We start from the raw sequence: 27,215 nt of genomic DNA, 5'->3' as shown, positions 1-27,215 counted from the left end.
GTCTGTTGTTAAAGGTATTCCTTTTGGTACTTATAATTTCCTTTTTATACTGTTTGGCAAGTGTGGCTAATTTGATTTTGTTCTCCACCGTGGGTGAGTGTTGCCAAATTGATTGTAACTTTCTTTTTTGAATTCTGAGGTCTTTCAGCTGTGGTGTGAACCAGTTGTTCAAATGACTGAGTTGTTTACTTTTGCGGATTTTGGTAGGAGCAATCAAATCAAGTGCCTTAATCATCGTGCTGTTGTAAACTTCCACAAGCGAAGTAGGGTCTGTAATATTGTCTAGATTGCCGAGAGTGGGGAGAAGGTGGGGTAGGAGTTGTTCTGCTGTGATATCTTTTTTACTTCTGGTGGGGAGTGGCCATAAGTATAGGTTTGGGTCGGATAAGGTCAAGTGAGGCATTGAATACAATTAAGTAGTGGTCGGTCCAAGATTGTGGCAGAATGTTGGTGATGCTAATGTTACAATTCCGATCAGCAACCCAGTCTAAGGTCCTACCTTTGACATGACTGGGGGAGGAGACTTTTTGAGTTAAGGCATAGTCATTCAAAAGAGTAGCAACAGATAGGGCGTGTTTGTCATTACAGTCATTGAAGCCCAAGTTAAAGTCTCCCAGTAGTAGAATTTGAGCATGGTCTTTAGTGTTATTGGTTAAGATACTAGTTAGGTCATCTTCAAAAGATCCTAGTGGTCCAGGTGGTCTGTAGATGACGTGCATAGTGAGGGTACGGTTGCATGAGAGGTGAAGTTTAGCAGTAAGGAGTTCACATGATTGAAATAGTAAGGTAGTAGCTAATTTGATGGGTAGAGTGGATTTGTGAATGATGGCTAGGCCACCTCCTTTGGTATGAGGTCTGTCAACTCTTAGTAGTTGGTAGCCATCAGGTATTGCTAGCATGATGGCCGGGCCAGCTGCCTCATGGAGCCATGTTTTGGTTATGACTAGTAGGTCTAGGTTCTCATTAGTTAAGGTGTCAGAGATCTCTGTAGCGTGGGCTACCATAGAACTAGCATTGACTAGTGACCCAGTTAGTGATAAGGTGTTGGCTGGTGTAGTAATGGGAGGTGGTTTATTTTTGGTTGGGGTGTCTCTTTGTGATGGTGTCTGGTTGGTTGTTGTGATAGGGGCAGATTTGGTGTGTTGCGACCGTTTGTTTGCTAGATCAATGTAACCTCTATGGTTATAGTAGGATGATGGTTCATGTAGACTGGACAATCTTGCCCTCAGTCTCATGTTTCTATCCTTAGGAGGGTGTGAAGCGGCAAATGCAAGTGCCATGGTGGTGAGGAGGCTCAGTACAAGGTGAAGTGTTTGGTGTGGGGAAGTTTTCGTAGTGGTCATGGGCAGGGAAGAGTTGATAAGGCAACTCCAAGTTTGGACTAAGGGTGTAGGCTGGTGGCGTGTGCAAAGATGTGTGTCTGTATTAGTTATGGCAATTCGATGGCAGGGAGGTTGAGCAATCTAGTGAGAGTCCGTATGCAGGTAGTTAGGTAGTCTAGGCGGGAGCAAGAGTGCTAAGACCTAGGTAGGCAGGCGAGCTGGGCAAGTACAAGTGGTGGCAAGCTGGCAATGCAAGTTAGCTAACTAAGGCAGTGTTTCACCTAGATGCGCAAGTCACAGGGCAGCCAGAAGCACATTAAAAAAGCATAGTAAAAACCAGGGCAGTGTTTCACCTAGATGCGAGAGACACAGCGCAACCAAAAAGCACATTAAAAAGCATAGTAAAAACCAGGGCAGTGTTTCGCCTAGATACGAAAGTCACAGCGCAGCCAAAACACATTTAAAGGCAAAGTAAAAAAACCAGAGCAGTGTTTCACCTAGATGCGAAAGTCACAGCACAGCCAAAAACACATTAAGGAACAACATGTAACTAGGGCAGTTCACAGTGAGTCGTTAGTTGCAATGTTTGTTCATGCATCAAATAAGTATCAAAGGAGTTGCTTGAGATAAATAATAAGGAGGTGATTTGCTAGAGAATATGTGGCATATTACTTAGCCAGATGATAAATAATCATTACATTCTCACGGCATGTAAGTCATCATGGGAACATCATAAGTCCTCAATGTCTGGTGGGCATCTGTATAGTAGTTAGGTTGGGCAGCCGAGCGCAATAGGTTTCACATGTGAGATCCACAAAAGACAATTTAACGCTTGTCATAAGGCAATCGGTAGTGACGAGGTGATGCTGAAAATAAAGTACCTGTTTGTCAGGGGTTCTGCCAGGGATACCACGTTAGCCGGCAGTGATGCAGGGTGACTGTCCGACGGCCGGAAAGGCAAGGACAGGCAGGGACAGGACTAGAGCCTTTGTGCAGGCCTTAGTGCAGAGGCCGGCTACGCCTCCCGGCGTTGATAGGCTCCAAATACAGTCATGTGCAGTTGGGTTGTCCAATGAGGCGATGTGGTAGCGTAGGGACTCAGGAATAATGCAGAAAGTCGGGCGGCCATCTTGGAATGGCGCCAGCACAACGTTAGTGCTTCAGCTGAGTTTCAAAGACGGTGTGGATCGGAAAAAGGCATCGGTAGAGCAGCATGCGGGGAACAGCTTGCTCACGTCAGGCTGTGCGCATTAAAGTAGCGCTGATGTGGAAGAAGCCTGAGAATTTTGTTTGGTCAGGGGTGAGCCCGCAGGCTTACCTCCGGGTGGGGGGGGGGCTCCAGCTTCTCCCTGGAGCGATGCACTGCTCCAGCAGTGTTCGGGGGACTCCTGTTCCCTCGGCGTCTGTGTGATGATAGTACGAGTGGAATTACTTCATAATGCTTCAAGCATATGTTGCCACCTCGTATTGTTGGCGGAGTATCTCCATCTCTTAAGCCAAGCCCCATATTCTGCCTTGTTTGATCTTTGTTTGATCTTTGTGTGACTTCTCGTCAGCGGGGTCCCCAGCCACTTTGGTCTACCTATTTTTCCTGCGCATTTCCTGTTTTGCATCTTTAATTGCTTAATGAAAGGGTTTCGATGTTGTCTGGTCGTAATGGCAATCCCCTTGGGATCACGTTCCCAGCATTAGAGGCCAGTTGCTTTAGGCGCTCTTCAAATTTGTTTGCATTTACTAGGGCCAGTTCCTTAAGTTCGAAAGATATCAAGGTACCCACTAAATTACATGCCTTATTTACGTTCTTCTCGGACCGTTTGATCTGGTTACCAGCATGATTTACTTCTATCCCGCATACGCCTGACGTTCTCATCTCTTCCTCAGGAATTCTAATTTGAAACTCAATAATAGATTGGTCACTATATTCCATTTTTGTTACCTTCATCGATACTACTTTTTCAGTTCCACTGTTGCTGTAGAAGACGTAGTCGAGGGTAGCCACCTTATTAGCTAGCCTCCATGTGTTCTGGCCCAGGATATCTCCGCCTGTTCTACCATTTAACATGATCATCTCCCATTCCTACATGAAATTAAGCCACTGCTTTCCCTTTCGGTTTCTCTTTTGGAGCTTCATTACACTTCAACAGAGTGGTAGTTAGCACATGTATACATGTCTACACATCCTGTGTTGAAGTCCCCCCAAGGAAAATAATGTCATGTCCCTTTACCGTTATCCAATCTACAAATATTGTGTTGATATTGTTATGATCTCCTCCAAGCTGGAACTGCCTGGGGGGTTATACACATTCAGGATTAAGATATCCTGGACCCCAATCCCCTTATTCAATGTTACCTCTACTGCCAGGACATTACAGCAATTAGATGGTAATTTGGTAGAGTGTACTGCCAATTTTTGCTTTATGGCTACAATTAATCCCCCAAAGGGGTGGCCCCTTGGGCTTTTTTCCGCTAGTTCTCGTTGCACAATATTTATTTATTTGTAATGCACCAGGAGCCTGCAGGTATCAGGGTGCATATGCACATAAGGACAACAAAAAGAGAAACAAGACAGAGGCCCTCATTCCGAGCAAGAGGTAAGTACAGGTACTTTCCGGCATGGCGGAAAGTACGACACCGGCCTGGTGTCAGACCACTAATTGCGGCCCATTCCGACCTCGCGGACACACGCTTTTCGCCATGCCGGAAAAGTACCCAGCGGCATGCCGCTAAATGACCCGAAAAACCCCCTACCGGCATGCTGCGACACGTACATAACAACACCGCGTTGGAAGCAGCAGCGTCTGTAAATAACGGTGACCGTAATTTACGGATCCCGTAAATTACGGTCACCGCAAAACAGTGGAACCGAAATTTCGTCATCGCACAGGAACGGGAAGGAGCGCGGCGGCCATCTTTAAAAACACAATCCATTGCCATCCTCATCAGGCAGCACCCTTGGGAGCAATCCAAAGTCGGGGAAAGGACCACACAACCAGGAACTATGCCAAAAGCCCCAAAGAAGTCTGCGGACCGGCTCTGCAAGAAGAGATTCAGCCCTGAAGAGCTGCAGGCCATGGTGGACTACTTGGCAGAGCATGCTGATGTTGTGTTCTGCCCCGACATGCGGAGAGAGTCAGTAATCCGTAAGAAAAACATCTGGGCACAAATCGCCCAGAGGGTGAGCGCAGTAGGCACCACCCCCCGCACTCCCAAGGACTGCCGCAAGCAGTGGGATGACTTGCGGGTGCGGGGCCTCCTCTCCGCCAACCGGAGTCAGGCAATGCAGACTGGAGGGGGCCCAAGTTCCCCAGTGAGACTTGAGCCATGGAAGGAGACATGTGCGGCGTTGATCGGGACGGAATCGATTGAGGGCGTTGGCAAGATGGAGTGTGGGGCAACCTCGTCTGCCGAAGGAGGTGAGTGTCCAAAGTCAACACTGCGAATGGCAATTGCATGATGTATACTCCCCCAAGGGCCATCAAAGGCGCCTTGTCATGTTGCCTTCCCCCCCATCCAATTAATGCAGAGCCAACTGCCACGCAATCAAGGGCCAAGTGCAAATACATAACGCACATCAACCATAGTGCACTAACTTGCACATCCCATCATGCACACTGTGCAGCAGGTTCGGCAGTGTGCCAGCCAGACAGCACCTGGCCAGGATGAGTCACTCCGAAACTTGCCACTGCTGTTGCTACACCCAAAAGGCCACAAACCCCAAATGACTGAAATGTGAATGCAGCCATGTATGCTATTAGGACATCATACAATCACTCATGTTGGCCCTCTCTTCTACCCCCACAGGCACTGATCATGACAGCGGTGAGCCACAGACAAGCCATCCAACCACCTCCATGGGCAGTGGCAGGGTCCGGCGCATTTCAGCACCAAAAAAAACACCCACCCCTGCTCCTGAAAGGTCAGTGGAGGCTGAACCACCCCAATCCCTCCCAGCATCTGCGCCTGCCACAATGGCCACCCCAACGTCGGCAGAGTCCAGTATTGCTGGGGAGGTTGCAGCTACGGGCCCCGAGGAGAATGTGGACAGCCCTTCATCCATCTGTGGAGCGTCCGAGGAGGAGTTGTACCCCACAGTCCACACCCCGGAGCCCAGCAATGTTCCCCTGGCATCATGCAGTGACTCTGGGGATCCTGAAACACCTGGCCGTACTGCTCCAGCAGACACACAGGGATACGATGATCATGGCCCAAGTTCACCAGTCCAGTCCATGCCAGAGCACGTAGGGCCAAGTCACTCCAGTGATGAACACCCATCATCTGATGCACGTCGTGCAACTCAGCTGACTGACCTCATCACTGTGTTCATGGAGGACAACCGCCAGGCCAGGGTGGAATGAACTCCGGGAAATGCGTCAGGCAGTCACTGAGAGCACTAACACGTTGTGTGACGTCCTAGGATGCATAGCTGATACCCTTGAGGCTGCACATTCCAATCCGCAGCATCAGCAGGAGGACACAGCCACATCCAGTCGTGACACACAGGCAATTCCTCGGTGACGCACTCTGCGTTCCATGTAGCGCCGGGACATGCCTCCCCCGGGGCCCGGGAGCATGCATTAATCGTCATTGCTGCCACATGTGGCCTTAATGTACTACATTGGAGTACTGTTGTGGAGTTGGGGGGAGGGGGGAGGAGGGTGATTGTTTGTTGTGGAGTTGGGGGGGAGGCGGAGGGGGGTGAGATGTTTGTTGTGGAGTTGGGGGGGTGAGGGTTTGTTGTGGAGTTGGGGGGTAGGGGGGAGGTCGGTGATGGTTTGTTGTGGAGTTGGGGGGAGGTGGTTGGGCGGGTGGAGGGATTGTTTACACTCATCCATTCAAAATTTAAATACACCTTTGGAGTTGCAAAGTTTAACCTGTGTGGACATTCATCATTCAGCATGTGTATCATGACGTCTGATAATGCATGGTCTACAAGTATACACACACCAAGGGCCCTGTGTGCCCATATAATGCCAGCCTCTGCTGTCTTGTGTTTTGGTTATTATGTCCAAACGTTGTAAGCCACACGACATGTCCCTCCCATGCACCGCCTCCATGATGCTGTCTTGCCCCTTCCTCCTCCTCCTTCACTCAATCTTCATCTCATACTAGCAGTCCCATGTCAGGGGACAGAGCCACATTCCAAGGGATGCACAATTTGTTGAGCTGTACACATGACATGGGGGTCTTGGACAGCACATTGCAGTAGATGGGTCCCCCACCAGTCCAGCTTCGGCAACTCATATGTGCCTTATGCAAGCAAGGTGGCTGCTTCATCTCCACGCATGCACGGGTATGGCCATTATAATAGGGTTCCCTGGGCCTGGTCTGTGGGTTTCTGACAGGGGTCCAGTACCATGGTGTCAAGGGACAGCCGCCAACATCTGCATCTGTAGCCAATTTTGGTAAGTGTCTGGACTGTCATGTAGGGGAACTGTTCTTGCTTGCATTGCTTTCTGCACGTTGGGGGAATGGTATTGCTTGTGGTTGTGATCCGCCACATGCATGCCATGCAGGTCAACCTAAGCCACGTGGGTGCTGTCAGGGGCACCCATGTCATTTGGTATGCCTGCCAATGCATGGGGGCCAACTTTTGTGTCGTATATCTCCTGGGTAGTCCTTGTTAGGGATTTGTAGACCCTTGTGTGCCTGAGGAGGTGCTCCAGCACTTCGTTCTGCGTCCGTATACTGGACGGTTGTGACATGCCATGCATGGGTCCAACTGTGTGCTGATAGGTGCCTGTGGCATGGGTGTGGGGCACAGGCACCACCTTCAATTGTGCCGGGAGAGTGGTGTGAATTTGTATGCTGCTCACTTATCTAGTAATTTAGCCACCAAATTATGGTGGTGAGGCTGTCACATTCTAGCGGGTAGGGGGTGTGTGTCTGCTCAGGGGTTTCCTTGAGGTACAGGACCTGCTGCGTGGGAATGGGGGCTGCTGGGGTGGTGGCGGAGGCTGCACTGGTGCTGCATGCTGAGCCTGTCTCCCCCTCCTTCTCCCCCTGTGTCTCCTCAGTTGGGAGGCCTGGTGTTTTTGGTGTAGTTCTAGTGGTTGTGAACTTGCTGTCAGGGCCTCCTGCCTCATGTGCTGCTACCACTATTGGTCTTTTCTTGGTGTGGGAGGGGGTGTGGTGTGTGGTCCTTTTGTGCTGTGGCACACTCCATTGCCTCCACCTGTGCTGATTGTGTGCACATGTGGCTCTGTGGACCACTGCTCAGGGTTCTTTACTCCTTCTCTGAGATGCCTGTGTGTACTCCATGCCAGTAAGTGACTTTACGGCCTTAATGAGGCCGTTATTTACGTGTGCTCCATACTTGTGATCAGCTCCGGTTTACGCCTTGCCGCTAATTTCGGCATGGTGGGGCGCGTGTGCGACCGAAGACCGGTATTTACAGTATCGTAGATTACGGTGCCGTAAATAGCGGTCTGACCAGTCGGAATGGCCCGTAGCGGTAAGTGATGCCGGTAATCATTTACTGGCATCGTTTTTCCCTTTACTCCAACCTCGGAATGACCGCCAGAGCCCGGTTGGATGAACTGAGGCGTCTTCTGGGCGTGTAGGGGTCATTGCAGATTTGAGATAGGAAGGGGCGTTGCCAAAGAGGCACCGGTGGACCATGGTACAGGTTTTACACTTAATGCACTCCTGAATGGCCAGCGAATGTAGGTCTTCCGATGTTTTGTGATGTGTTCCTTCCATGGGATGTTCTCTATAATTCGAACTGCATCATTTTGAATTCGCTGGTATCTTTTTAGACTGGTGTTATTAGTCCCAAGAAGCAGTGCATTACAGTAGTCCAGTCTAGACAAGATGGTGATGTGACCGATGGTAGAGGCATTCTTGTCTGTCAGAAATGGTCTTAGGTTTGTGAGAAGTCTGAGGTGGTAGTTGCTATTTCTGCTTATCAGATGGGTGTGCTCATCCGAGGTGAGTGAGACTTCCAAGGTGATGCCCAGTGTTTTTACTTTATGTTGGGCTGGGATGCTGATGTTATTGATGGTGAAATTAGCATATTTTGCACTGAGCTTACACCTAGCCTGGGAGGAACCGAAGATAAGTAGCTCTGTCTCCCCTTCCTTAATGCACATCCAGTTCTCAGACATCCAAAATTCAATGTATCTGAGGAGTGAATGTAGTCTAGACGAGTCCAGTGAATGATCCCCGCTAAGTTCCATCACAGGTTGTTTTTCGTGCGCGTAGTTAGTAAAAAAAGATGGCAAGGCTCTCTAATGGAGAGCAGAGGGGCTGGATATAGATGTTAAATAGCAACGGTGACAGACTGGCACCTTGTGGAACTGCAAAAAGGATGGGCACAGGAGGTGAGAAAACATCTCCCGAATGGATTCTAGACACGGCAGAGCAGGAAGGATTGAAGCCATTCGACTGCTCCACTAGAGCAATTACCAATAGATTCCAGGGCATGGAGGAGAAGTTGATGGCTGAGCAGATCGAAGGCTGCAGACAGTTCCAAAAGGACCAGCAGGCCCGTCTTGCTGTTCTCCATGATCCCCAGCGTATAGGATTGTAAATCAATCAAAACCGGCATAAAACCTGATTGCCACCCATGCAAAATGTTATTGGCTTCGACATAAGATTGAAGTTGTGCCATGACTAGTTTGTCTAGTATCTTCAAAAGGAAGTGACAATTAGTTATGGGCCTGAGATTAGTTGGCTCTCTGGGGTCAAGGCCTGCGTTTTTGGGGAGGGTGTGTGACTGTAACCGCCTTCATGGAGGAAGGGACCTGCTTGTCCCGAAAGGAGGCGTTGACAAACCGTGTCAGAAAGGGGGCAAAGATGGCTCTATGTTCGAGAATGATTTTTGGTGGCAACGGGTTTTCTGCACACGAGGTGGGCTTCATTTCTGAGAGTAACTTCTCCATGTCTGATATCTCGATGGGGCTGAGGGAAAATTTAGGAGAATATACCCATCAAGAACCACTGGGGAGGTTAACCATGTCTCACGGAGGAGAAATATATCAAAATCGAGCAGCAGCGACAATGACCCCTCGTTGGTCAAAACATTTGTGTGCCCCCTGGTGTTCCAGCTTGCAATCTTCTAGGTTCACTTATTTTCCGTTATTTGCTTTATGAGGAACTTTCAGAACCATTCCCACCCATGTGCATCCACAGTCAGAGGCTTGGTAGCAGCGACATCCCCCTGGCTTCCGTGGCTTGCCTCCGCCCCCTCTTGGCTCCAGGAATAGCAGCACGGGCCACAGGTGATGGCAGGGAAGAGTGGTTAGGACAGTCAAGAACGTAGCCCATTGATAGTGTAGGCTCTTGCTGGCCACGCATAAAGGAAGCAACTTTGGGGGTATGTCATTTTCTAGCAATCTGGTCCGCCTTTGGATTGTAAACGCATGTTTGCCCAGCTATTGTGCCGCTTTTGAAGTCTGCGTTGCTTCCTTGTGGGGTTAATAGTCGATGCCTCACTAGTTGCTTCATCCTCGTTTTCCTCGATTATCCCACTATCCTCTCTGCTGATATTAGGGGATGGGGCACCATTGTCCCGCAGCTGATCATCGTTATCTGCCCGCTGATTAGCGGCTTACATGAGGTCGTCCAAATCTGCACTGCCGTCTCCATGCTCTATTTTCTGTGCAGCTATTTGTTGGACCCCTTCTAGGATTTTGCCGCTAAGCCGCAGAAGCACTTTCATGGCAAACTTGAGGGCCGAGAGTTGCGCTTCCAATTCATTTTGCAAAAGAAGCATGCAGGGGTGAGTGTTTGAGGTTCACATGTCCTCACTCAGGGGGCACAGGTTAGGAGATGCAGATAACCTCTTTGTGTTATTGGTTCCCAGTAATGGTTCATTTTCTGCATCAACAATATCTGCACTCCTAGCTTCTTCCATTATGCTTCTGTCCCCTAATTGTATTTCATGTTCTGTTTTTTTTCCGTCTCCAGAGTATCGCATAGGGTATAGCAAAGAGGCAACAAGGAGTTATTATTGCCTATTGTCGCTAAAGTAGGGTCTGTGGTGTTTTTTGCAGTGTTTTGAACATGTTCATGGGCCAGTATGTGCACTTTGCACTCAACCAGGATACTCGTCCTGCTTGAGGGTTCCACTTGACAAAAGGACTTAATGGAGCCGGCCCTAGTGGCTTTTGTTGTGGGCCTTCCCGGGTCGCTTGTGGGTTGTATATTTGACTTAGATGTCCTTAAGCGAGTGGCCACTTGAGTGGGGGCTTTCTGATACGGTACATTTTTCCTCAGATTATAGTTTGCGGCTCGAGTGTGCAACTTTCCGGGCATCCTTGCTTTTACCCAAGATGTCTATTTCCTACTCACAAGTTAATGCTACTATGACTGACACTGCCAAGTAGATAGTGAGTGTAGTAACCCAAGGCTCCAGTAATCCCTGAGTGAGCAAGCAGTGTAGAACAGAAATAACAGATGTGGGCTTACAACTACAGTCTCGGCTGTCTTGGCGATGTCAGCTCGAGAATGGGAGAGCGGCACAGGGAGCCGTCCCTGAGTCCACACGTGAACACTCGCAAACACTCCTAATACGCTCTGCATACGCCAGGAGTAGAGTTTTTAAAGCGGGTGGCTCCTCCTTTCACGGCAGCAACTGTAGAAAGACCTTGAGGGTGTTGGAGACAAAGAAACACTTGCAAACCCTCCTAATATGCTCCGCATTTGCCAGGAGTAGAGTTCTTAAAGCGAGTGGTTCCTCCTTTCACGGCAGCAACTGTAGAAAGACCACAATAGTGTTGGAAACAAAGAAACACTTGCAAACACACTTAAAGTGCTCCCCAAACGCCAGGAGTAAAGTTCTTAAAGCGGATGGCTCCTCCTTTCACGGCAGCAACTGTAGAAAGACCATGAGAGTGTTGGAAACAAAGAAACACTTGCAAACTCTCCTAATACCCTATGATACGCCAGGAGTAGAGTTCTTAGAGCGGGTGGCTTCTCTTTTCACAGCAGCAACTGTCAGTCTGAGAATGGCTGCTTTATAGTTCCTGTGCAGAGCAGAGTGTGAGGGCGTTTTAGGATCTGGCTGTCAAGACAGAGCCGGTCTCACGTTATGCACAGAGATGTGTTTCTACCATAAATTAACCATAAATCTACCATAAATTAACATATATAAATAATGCAACCCCACCACCATTAGTGGAGGTGCGATCAGCTCTTAGTATTTTGTATCTCGGAGGAGTGGCTAGAGATGCAGCTTGGGTAACAGCAGGATGTAACTATGTTTCAGTGATAGCCAAAATAGAAATATACTTATCAATGATGTAATCAGCAATGTCAGTACAGTGGTTCACAAGAGACCAAGTATTGAGTAACACAGTTTTTAAGGTATCATAGTGTGGCGATAATGCACAGGAGATTGTATTGATAGATTCCTGCAAAGAGGATGATGGCATGTCAGGAGACTTGGTTTGAATTTGAACTTAGCTAACATCATTGCTAGGCATGATAGTATCAGGCGCAGGCACAGAGTTAGGCATATTAAAAGGAATAGTACTAGTCATAGTGGGGATGGGACGTAGAGCAAGATTAGGGCAAGCCATGGGTGGCTCCCATGGGATTGACACAGCATATCTAAGCACAGTATCAACAGGTTTATGAGCTACATCATCCTAAGGGGAAGCAAGAACAGTGAATTCCATGTAAAGGGGGTGGTCAACGTAGTGGGGGCTAAAGACAGAGCCAAATCAGAAGCAATTATGGAGGATTTAATATGAGAAGAGTACATAGAAGTCTTAGAGGTTGGCATATAATCAGCTACAAGATATTTATTCATAATACTATTAAAAGCATGTGTTTAGCAGATATATATGTGGTGGGAGGTGCACCAAGGCTGGTAGAAATCGTAGAAATCATGGAATCAATTAATGCCAATGGGTTGGCGATATCTATGTTAAATGTTAAAGGTATTTGTACCGCGCACCGTCACAAACGAAGTTGGTCCCTAGGCGCTCTGGCGGATCTGCAAGGGAGAAGGCGGGATGGGTTAGTAGGGTGAAGAGGGAGTAGGATAGTGAGAGGAGTGGTGTTCTGTTGGTAGCTTCATATTGGATCGATGTCAGTCCTCGGTTGCTGTTGGTGCGGTTTATGTGTTGTTGCGGTGTGCTGAAGTGAATGCGGCTTGCGGTGCAAGAGGTGGTTGTGTTAGTTTGTGAGTGAGTTAAATATGCTGAAAATGTGAGCTTTTTTGGTTAGTGGGTTATGTTATGCAGCTAATCATCACAGTGTGGCTGAATGCCTCGATTTTTGGAGTCCTGCACGGTGAGAAACAGCTAGATTTGCGAGTCACGTTAGTTCTGTGCAACCCTAAAGCACAGCTAGATTAGTGGGTCTGTCCTGTATAGGGAGAAAGGGGGATACGCCTGATAGAAATTAGGATTTCTTTTTCTTTTTGTTTGTGCGACGCCCTCCTTGTTCTATTCTAATGAACTCTGTATAGTGTTGTATTTCTAATGAACTAAGTATGGTGTGGTTGGGTGTCTATTCTCCTCCTTGGGTGTCGGAGCAGGGGTTGTGGTCTCCTCTTACCATGCTGTCTATGTGAATGTGTCTGCCGGAACTTTGGATATGGTGCAGGCCGGGAAGCTGTGGATGAGTCGCCTAAGTGTTTACGTTTGGTCTGAGTATGTGTTCAGTCTTTAGTGTCCTCATTTTGCGGCTATTAATCATAGTGTTTTATGGTTTGTCGTGGGGTCCGTTCCCAGGGTTCTGTTTATGTCCGCTTTTGGTAGCGACCGAGATCGCTATCTTTATCATTCAGGTGTGGCTATTCTTGTGCTTCAGTGTTGTATTTACGCAGAGAAAAGCCAGGATTTGAGGAGTTTCCTGAATACTAGGTGGTTTCTTGTGTTCCGTATATTCTTTGGTAGGTCATTCCAGGTTTTCGGTGCCTGGTGAGAGAAAGAGGATCCTCTGAGTTTTTTTCTGTTATAGGGTTTTGGTTCCAGGCGGATGTTGTTGCTTGATCTGAGCGTTCTTGTTGGCTGGTGTAGGCGTAGTTTATCTCTGAGGAATTCTGCTCCTTGTTTGTGTATTGCTCTGTGCGTGATGTACATTGATTTTAACTTTATTCGCTGTTTTATTGGTAGCCAGTGTAGTATCTTTTAGCACAGGTGTGGTGTGTTCTCTTCTGGTTTAGTTTGAGAAGGAGTCTGGCTGCCGCATTTTGTATGCGTTGTAGTTTTTTTTCAGAAGTCGTTCAGGCATACCCAGGTATAGGCATAATCTACTCTGGACATGACCACAGCGATGATGGTAAGTGTTTTGTTGGCAAATGACAGGAACGGTAGGATCCTTTTTGCCGCTCACAGGAGAAAGAAACATTTTTTGACTGGAGCATTCACTTGTGGCTCTAGAGTGACGTTGTTGTCCATTAGGACCCCTAGGTTTTTTACAATCGACGGTGGCACTGGGGTGGGGCCGAGTTCTCTTGGCCAGGGGATGTAGTTGATGTCTCCTCTGTTTTTTGTAATGATCATTATCTCTGTTTTGCCTGGGTTCATTATGAGATGGTTCAGGTTCATCCAATTGAATATATCACGAAGGCAATTCTCTAGTGTTGTGTTTTCTTCTCGGGTGTCTTGTATTTTGAAGATTATTTGTGTGTCGTCAGCGTAGTTGTAGCAAGTGAGGCTGTGTCTTTTGCTGATTTTGATTAATAGGTATAGATAGATGTTCAATAAAAGCAGGGAAAAAGATGATCCTTGTGGTATTCCACATTAATTAACATAATGTTGAACAATCAATATAAAAGCTGTAGAACAGAGACTGATACCTTAAGGGTATAGGGGCAGCACAATACAGTGTCAAAAGGTGTAGTGCATAGACGAAAACAAGTAAATCTACAGCTCTTAGGCAAACGGCGAGACAGCTGAATAATCAAGCAGAGCAAAGATAAAACACACAATGAAGTAAATATAAGATAGACACAGGGTGATAAGGTCCCGCTTCTCAGACAATTCCTAAGCAGATAATATTGCAGCACAAGAAATGCAGCAAAAAGCTAAAGCAAAAAACAAACACGGCAGTTTGAGAGAAGACATTAGGTCCACAAAAACACAAGTCAAGCACAAAACACAAATTAAAACAATACAGGTAGATAAGCTCCCTCTTTTCAAATCAAGGGCCTAAGCAAGTAAAATAAAACACATGAATAAGGAGAGAGCACGAGGGCACAACACCTTATAGGCTTGTAGGCTGAGATAAACACAGCGTATCTGGCATCCTAAGAAGAGAACACCACTGCCAAGATGCCAAAGAGAATGATGTAGTGGGTGCAGCCAGCACCACCACACCAGGTGGGGATGCCGAACCAGGGTGGCCGGGCAAGTCTACCAGCCCATCAATCCGCGAGTCGGAGCAGGCGGGCAGCCCACTTAGGTTGTGTGGAAAGAAGCCAGGCCAGTCCGTGTGCACTGGGCCGGCTTAACAGCCTACAGTAAGACCAGCAACGCCAGAGACATACATGAGCCACACTATACAGGCGCAAGCTGCACGAGCTGCAGTAGCAGAATAGGAACGGAACAGGAAATACAGTGATCTACAGAATAGTAGTATACGCCTTCCGTCTGAGAGCAAAACATTATACAATGATTTAACATAGTGCATAATGATAGCCAAAGTTAGTCTCACAGTCCAGGTCACAAAAGAATTGCCAAGGGTTGCAGAAGGATGGACTACATTTACATAACAGTGGTCTAATGTTCGAGATATGTTATCCAATGTTTACAGATTGCTCAGAGTTGCTGAATATTCCTCAAATCTATTGGAATGCTTTTCAAAAGTTACAATCTGCTGGTTCATGTTTATTGGATGGTATCCTTGCTCACTAACCTGAACCATTCCTCTAAATGACTAAATACATTTTCAGTTTTACACATCAACAAGAGGATGCCATAATTCTCAGTTGCTGTACAAGACCGAGCTATATTACAATACATCACAGCTGGGGCCACCTCTACACAGGTGATCAGCAAATGAGTGTTCAATGATAGACTTGGAATCCAATAGCAGTAGTGGTGACCAAAGGTATGGGTTGTGATCAAATATCATACAGTGGTTGTCCCTTCTGTCACAGAATGATTACCAAATACTTGTGCAGGAAAGTTGCAGCATGTGTCACTTGATGTTGCAACTCCCATTGTTCTGATAGTGTGGTTGAATAGGAAATATGAAAAGACAGCTTACCCAGCTATTGCTGCCTCCTCCCTCCATCCTTGCACCCATCTCTGCATCCCAACAATCTCTGGAGGACACCCCCTGGAACAGCTGCCATTCCAACCCCTCCCGACCTCCACTCACCCACATCCTATAAAACGAACCCAGGGCGACAGCCCAAAACCCCTGCCACTTCTCTCCTTAACCCCTCTACTCACCTCCTCTACACGATACACCTCTCACCACTTACCTCGCTGCCACCTTCTCTGGCCCAGCCCGTTCAGTCCTCTTTCACTCGACAGGAATTCTGGAGAGGATGTTATACACTAGATTATGTGCAAAAAGACCTTTTCAGAATACACGGGATGAGCCACAGCTTGTACGCCCAAGGCATAGGGCATAGGGCCTCATCACGACCCAGGCGGTAAGTTACCGCCTGGGTCGTACCTTTACCACCATGGCGTAAACTACGTTTACGCCATGGTGGTTGGCGGACTTACCGCCCCATTCCGAGGTTGGCGGGGCGGTAAGTCCCCAATCCCCATTTACCCTTCCCCATTCCCATTTTTGCCCCATAAGGCATAATGGGAGTGGGGAAGGCGTTAATTACGCCACCGTAAATTACGGTGGCGTAATTAACATCAAGGTCCCTTAGCGCCATGGATTTTAACACCTGCTAAAAGCAGGTGTTAAAACGTCCATGGCGCTAAGGGACCTCGGAATCAGGCGGTAAGGGTCGGCGCTGTTTACGCCGCCGTGAACCCCTTACCGCCTGAGTCGTAATGAGGCCCATAGTGATTCATGGTTACAGAGTGGTAGCTCACAAACACAGAATTGTGGTCACGGATTCAACAGCATAGATTTGCAAATCTAGAAATTCTTCATCTGAAGTTATGTTCTTTTTTCCATTGCCAGGCACGAAGATGATGTGCAACACTTCAAGGTCATGCGGGACAACCGGGGCAATTACTACCTGTGGTCAGAGAAGTTCCAGTCTGTGAACGCACTGGTGACGTACTATAAAAATGTCTCCATCTCCCGTCAAAAGCAGATCACGCTAAGGGATGGAAGCAGGGACGAGCAGGTATTGACCCTTCTCTTGTACGCCTCTCAGACATCAAAGGTAGGCAGTATTTTTAAACACCATAAGAACGTTTTGTCCTGCTTGACACGAAGATTAGCAGTCGTTTGGACTCCACCTTTTGGTTGGGGTTTGGGTACTTCACAGAAGAGAGCAGAGACATGATATATTGAAAATTTTAGAGAGATTTTGTTAATTGGACAGATAAATGCTAAATCCCATGATCCTCTGTGCAGGATTCTGTCTATATTTGTGTTTTTTCGGTTGGTAGAAGGGGAGTGGTATTTAGCAGAACAAGCTGGCTTTTTTGGTAATGTGTTAATTTTCCCTGTGTAGTGTTTATAATCAAGCCCTGGCTTCGACATTCAAAAGATCATGGTTTATGTGGCTCTTATCAAGTGGGTAAGTGAACATTTCTCAGCTAAACTCAAGGGAAGTGCTGATGTTCCTTCTCCTTTCCCTGACACCCTCAGCGCTGTTAGCCTTTAGCTTGGGAGTGTACAAACAAACCAATTATGAGTTACCTGTTCATATAGCCAAGACCAGAGAGGATGATCCGAACACTTCAGAATACATTTTGAAAAATAATACACACCCCACTAAAAACCTCACGTCCAAACACCCTCATTCAACATATGCTGGTGAGCCACGCCCACTCAAAACAGCCAGACAAAACCACACCAGCATATCTCACAACTCTACACCGTCAATTCAACAGGAAAGCCTCTGCCACTGGAAAAAGCATATCGTGATAAGCCAAATACTAGAGGGCCCTATATTGAAACTGACACCTATTCACCTAAATCAATATTCTACAAGCACAAACATATGAGAACAGCGCCTTGTATTTTCCCTCTGCTCCCCTAATTGACCCTCTGCTCCCCTAATAGACTCTCGCCCCAAACCTTTCCTTTCAGATCCATGTGTGTGCCTGGAGACCATGGAAATGGCATTGGTGTGTGGTATAATTCCCTAAAACATAACACATGCATGAGGCCCTCTCTGCTCTCCCACTGTAAATGCCTAATACATCCAAACTAACCACAGTAGATATTCTCCAGGGGGAATGGGTGTAATGTTCAAGATACACCCCTCTACAATGTTATCTCACTGCTTTTCAAAACTATTGCTCTACTCTGGACTCTGCCAAACATGACTGCTATCTCTCTCTAATTTCACCTGTCCTCCCAACCTAGGCGCCTTCCAAATATCTCTCAACTCCATTCTCTCACCCCCTAAACCCACCTCTAGCTCATCTCTCCCTCTTCTTTTCTTCTCTCTTGACTATCTTCCTTACTCTGCTTCCACTCATTACATTGGTGTCATCTTTGACCCATCACACATCACTTGCTTTTCATTAATCTCCCACTGCAGCCAGACTCAACCTCCTCAATATAAAACAAAGTGTCATCGTCTTCCTTTCAATACTGCTAAACAGCTAATCTCCTCCGTAGTAATTTCTATATCTGACGTCTGTGCCAGTCTCCTCTGTGGCTTACCCAACTATGCTTTTTCACCTCTGGACAAAGTCCTCAACTTTGCGCTCCACACTCTTTTCAACCTTTCTCACTTTACCTCTACCTCCACTGACCGTCGCCAGACTGGCGAGCTATCTATGAAACAAAGGGCTAAGTATAAACTTCTCATTATCTTCAAAACTATCAATGGACTCTCTCCACCCTACCTATCTACTCATCTCACTTCCTACTTTCCTCCTCACTTGTTAAGATCATCCTCAGCTCACCTCCTTGCCACCACTTGAGTCCCCTGTGCTCCCTCCTGTTTATTTCGCTCTCTCTTTCTCCTCACTTCCCAAATCTGGAATGCTCTTCCTCTCCCTCCCCTTACTACTCTAACTCGACCATTATTTAAATCCAACCTCAAAGCTCTCCTTCTTTCTGAAGAACCTGTTTCCTAGCACTCTATGCTACTGCATAGCCCTGTTTTTCTCTCTCCCTGCACCTCATGGACAACCCTACAGCACTTTTCCATCCTAAATTCAGTACTTTCTCCACCATCATGCTCCTATGTCATTCTGTCCTGTCCTTGTCCCTGGTTTATGTTTCCACCTTCCCCTGCAACATCTGGTCTTCAAGTTACATTTTCTCACCCCATTGTAAAGGACCCTTGTCCTCCGCTCTGTTATCAATGTTAAATTCTGTAAGGGTTTTTGTGCCAAAAATGTATTGCTTTTTATTAATAATAAATAATTATTTAAATAATAAAGTTTAAAATGTAATCTGTGTCTACATGGATCACCCTCTGGCACATTGGAGAATTGGATATGTTTAAGCTGCAAAGCTTTACCCTCATCTGGATGATGTGACTTTCTGAGATAAGAACTCCTGCTGAGCTGGCCTCACCCTGACTGTGACACCAGGGTCTAATTTACCTGTGAAGGTCTCAACCACCAAATTGCCTACACCTCATCTGTGTGAGAGCTGACTTTGTACATACTGGATTGATACAGTCGTACGGAGCAAGCCCTTTTGCCAATCCTTTATCTCCGCTGCACAACCACCTCTCCTCTCTCCGTGCAATAGTACTTTGTGAAGGCATCATGAAGCAAGACACAGACAACAGATTCAGAGTTCAAACAAACTTGTTTTATTTAACTTAAATGTCAGGATTGATGAAGGCATAACTTGCCCTAAGCTAAGGTGGGATTTCCCTCCCTAAAGAAACTAAGGAAAGTCTGAATCAAAAGAGTTCAACTTAAAGGAATGGTTTGGTCAGAAATATTATTGTCCCTATGGTTCGGCCATGTGTTTTTAACCATAAACTGATCGATCGTACAAACGTTTCATATGCACCTTACCCGAGTTTTCGTCTCTTGAACACAAGCGAAATCAGGCAGCAGGGAACAGCCATTTTGTGATAATCTTATCACTTGGCGCATCGCTCTGGGTGACCTGCCTTTGCGGCACTAAATCATAGTCCCCGCCCCTGTGCCTGACATGACTAGATGCGTACCGCCCATTTCACAACGCCAAAGCACGTCCCGTGTCAACATTCTCTGTGCTTCAGCTAATGACGTGTCGCCATGGAAATAGCAAGAAGCCTCTTTCCTCGATAAGTATAAACAGACCGTTTCACAACACACAACAGCAGATTTTCTTTTCCATTCCTCTCACTGTATTTCTTTGAGTATTCTGTGACTCATTTCTGTGCTCTGGTCAGCTACCTTTGTTGCTTGCAGCCCGTGTGAACAGATACCAGTACCACCGCTATAAATTATTTTCATTTGTTTACCACACAATGGCAACAATAATGCCCTACCTGTACGAGCCCGAGTATTCTGAGGAGGAATTACTGGAAACAGAAAGATGCGGAAACGATGGGGCTTCGGACAACAGTTGGTAGGACGATTCAACAGATGAAGAGCTTGGGCCTAGTCGCATGGTCAGTGTTTCCACCTGGTGTACCTGCAATCGGTGCGCGCTAATGCCAACCAAGGAGGAGAGCTACTGCTGCAGAGAAAACTCTGGATGCTTGTCCTACATATCGCAACGCGATCCACAGCCGCAATGCGTTACCGAGCTGCCAGACTTCAGGGCAGCCTGCCTCACACGGTCTGTGTTGAGGATTTTGATGGTGCTTATGCACGAACTTCGCACAACAGTTCGCCCTCGTAATCCAAGTAACGAGTAAGTATACTCTGGTTGTGATGTCATTTAGGCCACTACTATTTCATGGTTGTCTCCTATATTCTTTTAACTTCAATATCACATTGTCATATCAGTTTAGTCTTGCAATTCTCTAGTAATAGTTGCATAAAAGTCGTTCAATGTTGTGCAGTGTCTAGTTAGCATTTGTCCTGGCCAAAATGCCATTGGATACAAGAATTGCCATTGACAACTAAGGTTTAATACACTTATATTGATCATTTAAAAACAGTTTCTATCTTTCTTTTTCACAGGTGGTACAGGCTGGTGGCCTATCGTTCGTTTACATGGTGGCTTCATGGGAGGCTTGGATACTGCGTTCGACGAGTAATACCCGCCTGTGTCGTTGGTGCCATTAGAGAAACTTTCCCCTAGTGACAGTGGTCAGTACAGGGGATTTTCCCTCGCTGTGCTGCAACCAGACCTTTACAATGTCTAGTAGTTTTGTGCCATCAAAATAAGAAACAAAATAAAACACAACATATTTTTTATCAATGGTTGTTTCCATTTTTAAGTGAATCAAGTGTGTTTCCATTCAGCGGTGTTCCGGTACCTTGTCTACACGCCCCAGGCCCATCCATCCCCCCTCCACTATCAAAGGCAGTTCGCACCAGTGGATGTGCGCTGCCAAGTGGTGCTGTCAGGGGCGTGAACGGCCAACCAAACACCATGTACACTTCAAAGCTATGTTTTGCGCAGGGGTCATTGTTCACAAGGCCTCATCAGACCCCGTGTCTCCAGGCAGGCTCCCCTTCAAGCAGGCCGCCCCCGTGCAATCCACATAAGTGAGTCTCCATTCAGCAGTGTTCCGGTGCCTTGTCTGCACGTCCCAGGCCAATCCATCCCCCCTCCACTATCAAAGGCAGTTTGCACCAGTGGATGTGCGCTGCCAAGGGGTGCTGTCAGGGGCGCAAACGGCCAAGGTGCCAAACACCATGTACACTTCAAAGCTATCTTTCCCGCAGGGGTCATTGTTCACAAGGCCACCTCAGACCCTGTGTCTCCAGGTAGGCTACCTTTCAAGCAGGCAGCACCCATGCAATCCACATAATATCACAACATATACACATCATTCATTCACAAACACACCCCTTTTTGTAATTCTTTATAAACCACTTGATATTTATCATGAAAACATCTTTGAGCACTGCAAGTCAACTCGTGAACGTGCTTCTTGAGAAGCCCGGTGACCGATGCTAATCTGCTCTTCGTCGTGTTATCTGTGAACTTCTGTGACCGCTTCGAGTGAACTCGTCCGTGTGCTACCTGTGAACTTCTCCCTGTCCTCCTGCCACTAACTACTCTGCTTGCTGAATCTAACTTTTTGTTGTTCAAGGTAAGGGCATGTATCCTAATCATATCTCCTTCATTTGTAAATGTATTTCTATTTCGAAGTAACGTACTCAGTAGTGCTATGTTAATTTGTCTCATTGTCATGTTATCGATATATCAATTTTTATCAGTGTCAATTGGCATCGATTTGCATCCTTCGCGGACCGTGTCTATAGTATAAGCATGTTTCCTTTTCATGCACAATAGTACATTCAAGGGACGAGTAACATGTTCTGATTTTCAACACATCAATGAATTGTTTGTGAAAGTTATCCTATAATACAGCCGCCCACGCTACACTGGTTTTGCTGTGGTGCCCAAAAGAAAGCGTGCATTGAACAATGTATTGTCCAATTCCTTCTTTCTCACATTTTTATGCAAAATAATTTTCGAATAATGTTGACCTTTATTTTGCAGAATTTACAACAATGCCTGCATGTTCTATTTTCGGTTGCTCTTCGAAGACCCATGACGAATCTGAAGGCATTACAATGCATATCTTCCCTAAGACTGTTGATCGAATAAGAGAATGGGTCAGATATTGCGTATATCCACCAGAAGAGCTTGAAAGCAGAGTCAAACAAGACTTGGAGGACAAGAGGGGTCATTGATACCGCATCTGCAGCCTGCACTTTACCCCGAATATGTACGGCACATCCTTGTACACAAAGAAAAATCAACTGAGAACCACTCGAAAATTGCTCACAAACGCTATTCCGACTTTATTCGTGAACATACCGCCACAGGTGAGTCACGCTTCCGGATTTAGCTTTAGGCCTGTATTTTCGGTGTAAATGTCACTTATAATACTTTCGATATTTATATGATTGAATAGCTGTTTAAATAATGACCATTTTGCTAAACATCAGTCCTTGTTTTTGAGAACCCTCATAGAAAATGGATTTATGGGCACAGATAACTATGCTATGTTATGCATTTACATAAGCATAATTTCCTCGTATTCACTCTCCTTACATGCCACTTTTTAATGTTGGCATTTCTAAATCGAATAATACTTTCCCTTTACAACTCCATGACTATCCACCAAATATGAAGCAACAAGACTCAACATCCATGTCTTGCCTGGAGCCATCAACCACTTCGAGAGCGTATCAGGTAATCTTACTTGGCTATTCTGTTCCAGACTTGTTTTATGCATGGAATTTGAGATAATGTGATCATATTTTCGCAACGTATCATTGCTTTACACAATGTTTTTCGTGGTTTGATATTGATATGTACATTTGTCCGCGTCCAAATGTGTGTGTTCAATTTCCAATATTTTCATCTTTACTAGTGCAAGTACTGTGTTTCAGGGTGATGCTGAAGCGTCCACTACAATTACAACATCCCTCATAGTAGATCCGGAGCCAGAGGTATGGGTCTTGACAGTTCTATCGAATGAGATAATCTGATCATATTTACATATCGTGTAATTGTTTTACACAATGTTTCATTTGTACTGCTATTGATATGTACCTTTGTCGTCTTTCCAAATCGTGTGTCCAGTTTCCAATACTTTAATCCATACTAATGCAAGTACTGTGTTTCAGGGAGATGCTGGAGCGTCCTGTACAATTACAACATCCCTCGTAGTAGATCCAGAGCCAGAGGTATGGGTCTTGACAGTTCAATTGAACGAGATAATCTGATCATATTTACATATCGTGTAATTGTTTTACACAATGTTTCATTAGTACTTTGCTATTGATATGTATCTTTGTCGTCTTTCCAAAGTGTGTGTCCAGTTTCCAATATTTTAATCCATACTAATGCAAGTACTGTGTTTCAGGGAGATGCTAGAGCGACCTCTACAATTACATTATCCCTTGTAGTTGTTCCGGAACCAGACCTTGTAGTTGATCTGGAGCCAGACCTTGTAGTTAATCCGGAGCCAGAGGTATGCGTACTGACAGTACCCTCTAATGAAAGTCGGTCTCATTTTATGTGTTATGCAAATGACTTATTTTAAATGGATACTCTTTTTTTGTAGGGATGTATACAAGATCCGTATATTGAACGGGAAGCAAGTGGATCTGAGTCGGTGCGCCAGCTTGCTGATGGTGATGTCAGAGTAAAGAAGGTTTCAAAGAAAAGAAAAATAAGGTTAGTTGTAAACAGTTTATATTTTTGGCAATTGTTTTGTGCTGAGGCCTTCATTATATGCTTTTTTTAATGTAAATTGTACAATACTGTATGTTGGATTTACACTGAGCATCCCTTTTCCTATCTGTCCTGTAGTTGCCCAATGGAGTACGGACTATGCAGACACAGACAGCGATACAAATGACAGATGATGCTTGCCAAACTGTTTTCACCATAGAGGAACTATTAATTGAGGCGCAGCGTGTTCACACTCGAGATGCCTTTGTCCAATGGCCAGAAAATGAATTTAATGTCACCGGCGAATCCAGCAAAGTGTTTTTGGACCATTGCTACAATGCGACTGCTCCGCCAGATGAAAATGAAATTGAATTTATAGAAGATAGTTTTACATTACTCGCAGAACACTTGACACAATCGACAACCGGCAAAAAAATGCCCCCCAAAAAACAGTCGACATTGATGTTTTCTCCTATCCATGGTCAAGTAACAGATGTTGAAATGACAGAGACTGAAGCATCAACACTATAGACCAACGAACTAGACAAAGATGTCAACTATAGTATGTCAAGTTTGGCTGATATGTCCACATTGGTTCAGTCTGAAACAACAGTGTTGCCGGATGACAGTCTAATAAAAGAGGCCAAATACATAGTATTCGACAGCAGCTTGATGGAGATTATAAAGATGCGAAATGTGTGCATTCAGTGGGAGGGCAAGTATATGGGAAACCATTGTTGAATGTGACTCGCCTAACACAAGGCAGTAACCTCAAAATACATTCCACCTGTGAAAAGTTACATAAAACATTTTCATGGTCCGCTCAACCGATGCTGGGGAAACTGCCAGCTGGCAATCTACTTTGTGCAGCAGCTTTACTTTTCAGTGGCTCTAGTTTCATGAAGTTATCCAGTTTCTTTCAGTTTGTGGGACTCCATTTCATTTATAAAACACAATACTACACATACCAACGTGATTATCTATTCCCTGCCATTAGTGAACCTTGGAAAATTGAACAATTGGCTATTCAAAGTACATTATCTGACAAACGGTTCAGGATAGCCGGCGATGGACAGTGTGACAGCCCCGGATTTTCTGCTAAGTACTGCACATACCATTTTCAGGACATGGAAAGTAAGAGAATTGTGAGTTCGGTGGTCGTGCAGTTGTCCCAATGTAAATCCTCAGTGGCCATGGAGAAACTTGGTTTTATAAAATCACTGGAATATCTTCAATCGAGGGCAAATCGACCTCATAGCCACGGACAGATACGTTTCAATAGCCAAGACAATGAGAGAGTAGTATCCAAATATTAAACATCAATTTGATGTATGGCATGTTGCCAAATCAATCAATAAAAAAATCTCGGCTGCAGGGAAAAAAAGGTTTGGAAAGTATTTCACAATGGTCCCTGTCTTTCAGCAACCATCTTTGGTGGAGCATCAAAACATGTGAATGGTCTGTGGAAATTCTACTGGAAAAATGATAGTCACTAATGCACCACTGTTGCAACGTTCACCACTGGACAGAAAAAAAACATTTCCACCAATGTGAACATTGCCCTTTGTCCCCAGAGCAGGCACGAAAAGAAGAAGTGGTTCATCCCATCTTCACCTCCACACAAAGCCCTTGAGAAGATTGTGTTTGATAAAACTCTATCAAGAGATCTGAAGGGACTCACAGAATTCTGTCACAATGGAGATTTGGAGGTGTTCCACAATATGTGCCTAAAGTACAGGCCAAAGAGATTGCATTTCGGCATCCCAGGGATGAAATCTATGACTTTACTAGCTTTATTAGCGCATAACGAGAATGTAGGCCATGAACAATCTAGCACTGCAGGAAACTTAGGGATGCTTCGCTACACTATAGCCTTTACGAAAAGAAGCAAAAAATGGGTGGTCAAACCAGTATATGATGAAATGGAATTCGATTTTGTGAAAGATCTTATTATTAATGTCGTAGAGATGCACACTCATGGAATTGCGCACAAATCTGTTCAGAACCCACATACATTGCCACAAAACATTGCCAATGTGCCATGTCCACCCAAAGCAGAGCTTGTTGAACAGTTCAAATACCGGTACAAATGATTACCATCTGTTTTTATTTTTGCCAAAAATGTTTTTATAAAGTGTCCAAATAAAGTATGAAATTTGTCTTTTGAAATCTATCCTCTTAGTCCGTTTTTAAAAAAAAGAGTACAATTATTACGATTGCTTTCACATTTCACAGTTTAGTCGAGCTACTGTGGGACCTTCATTTTTTGTGTTAATGACCAATTGATAACAGTGTGTAAGAATCTTTGGGTTTTAGCAGTTGCCGTGCCATAAAGTTCCCCAAACAGCTGAATATCTGCTCATCACACAAAAGGGATTAGACCTAGGCTACATAACATACTATGCACGGAAGAAGTACTGTCTGTGAAAACATGCCATGGGGTAGGAGGCCATGAGATAAGCAGAGGTGAGCCTATTACTAGACACACTTTGGGCCTTATTAGGAGGCCGGCGGTAAGGGGTTAACGGCACCAGTAAGGATGCCGGTGCTGTTAACCCCCTACTGCCGCATTCCGAGGTCCCTTAGCGGGTCCCGCTAAGGCCGGCTGGTTTTACCAGCCGCCCTTAGCGGGACCCGTTAAAGGACCAGGCAGCTAATAACGGGCCCGCTATTTGCGAGCCCGTTATTAGCTCCTTCCACATTCCCATTGAGCCCTAGGGGGGCTCGAATGGGAATGGGGAATGGTTTTCAGAATGGGGACTTACCGGGTCCTCCAAGGTTGGAATGACGCGGTAAGTCCCCATTCCGACTACCCAGACACGGGTTTGGAGGCAGCCATGGCGCTAATAGCACCATGGCTACCTCCAAACTCGTAATAAGGCCCATAGACTCAGTTTTTGTGTTACATCGACTATATTTTTGGAGTAGGGGGCATTCTGTCATTGGCAAGTTTCCCCTACCCCTCAACAGCGCCACGAACAATGAGCAGTGACAGCCCCCAAATTTTTCCTCCAGGGCCGTGCTTCAAAATTCATGTTCTCATGGATGCGTTGACAAGGGATGTTGCAAAGTAAGAATGTATGTTCATTGTGAGTGAAGGTCACCAGCTTTGAATTTTTGCTTGGGAGCTGGGAGACCCACGCGTCCCGCACACAGTATAAGGTTTCTATTGTTTTTTTACCTTGAGAGACAGGCACCATTCCGAAAGGGATTGAATTGAAGGGGGGTGTAATAACGTATGATATGATAAGGTTGTCCATTCTGAAACTGGACCTAGTTACATGTAAGTTCAGTTCACCTAGTTACATGTAAGTTCAGTTCATGAAAAATCGTTGACACGAACGGAGGAGTCTGCATTACGCCAAGAGAATGGAAATGCTGAATATAATGTAAGTTTCTCTTTAGACGATTTTACACCAGAACTAGTCGAAATACGAATAGCTGACCGTTATTGCCGGGTTACATTGTACTTGTTTGTTCTGTGTGGCATATTGCAATGAAGTGCTAGTACATCCTTTGTGTGCTGGGCTACCTACCGGGCACATGGGCAGCCCAGCATCGAGACGCATGTAGAACACC

General features: G+C 45.8%; 1 protein-coding gene across 3 annotated transcripts in view; it reads left to right on the top strand.

The window, feature by feature from the left end:
* GRAP2 (GRB2 related adaptor protein 2) overlaps positions 1-27,215 on the top strand; it is a 544,466-nt gene that overhangs the window by 491,037 nt on the left and 26,214 nt on the right. For all 3 annotated transcript variants that reach the window (XM_069652933.1, XM_069652932.1, XM_069652935.1), the window contains one exon: positions 16,371-16,539. In XM_069652933.1, the coding sequence (XP_069509034.1) occupies positions 16,371-16,539 (169 nt within the window). The remainder of the gene's footprint in view (positions 1-16,370; positions 16,540-27,215) is intronic.

This window comes from Ambystoma mexicanum, chromosome 3q, assembly GCF_040938575.1.
Source record: "Ambystoma mexicanum isolate Mex_15411 chromosome 3q, UKY_AmexF1_1, whole genome shotgun sequence".
NCBI classification, from domain to species: Eukaryota; Metazoa; Chordata; class Amphibia; order Caudata; family Ambystomatidae; genus Ambystoma; species Ambystoma mexicanum.
The sequence above is the reverse complement of the archived record's forward strand: the minus strand, read 5'-3'. Positions and strand labels throughout refer to the sequence as shown.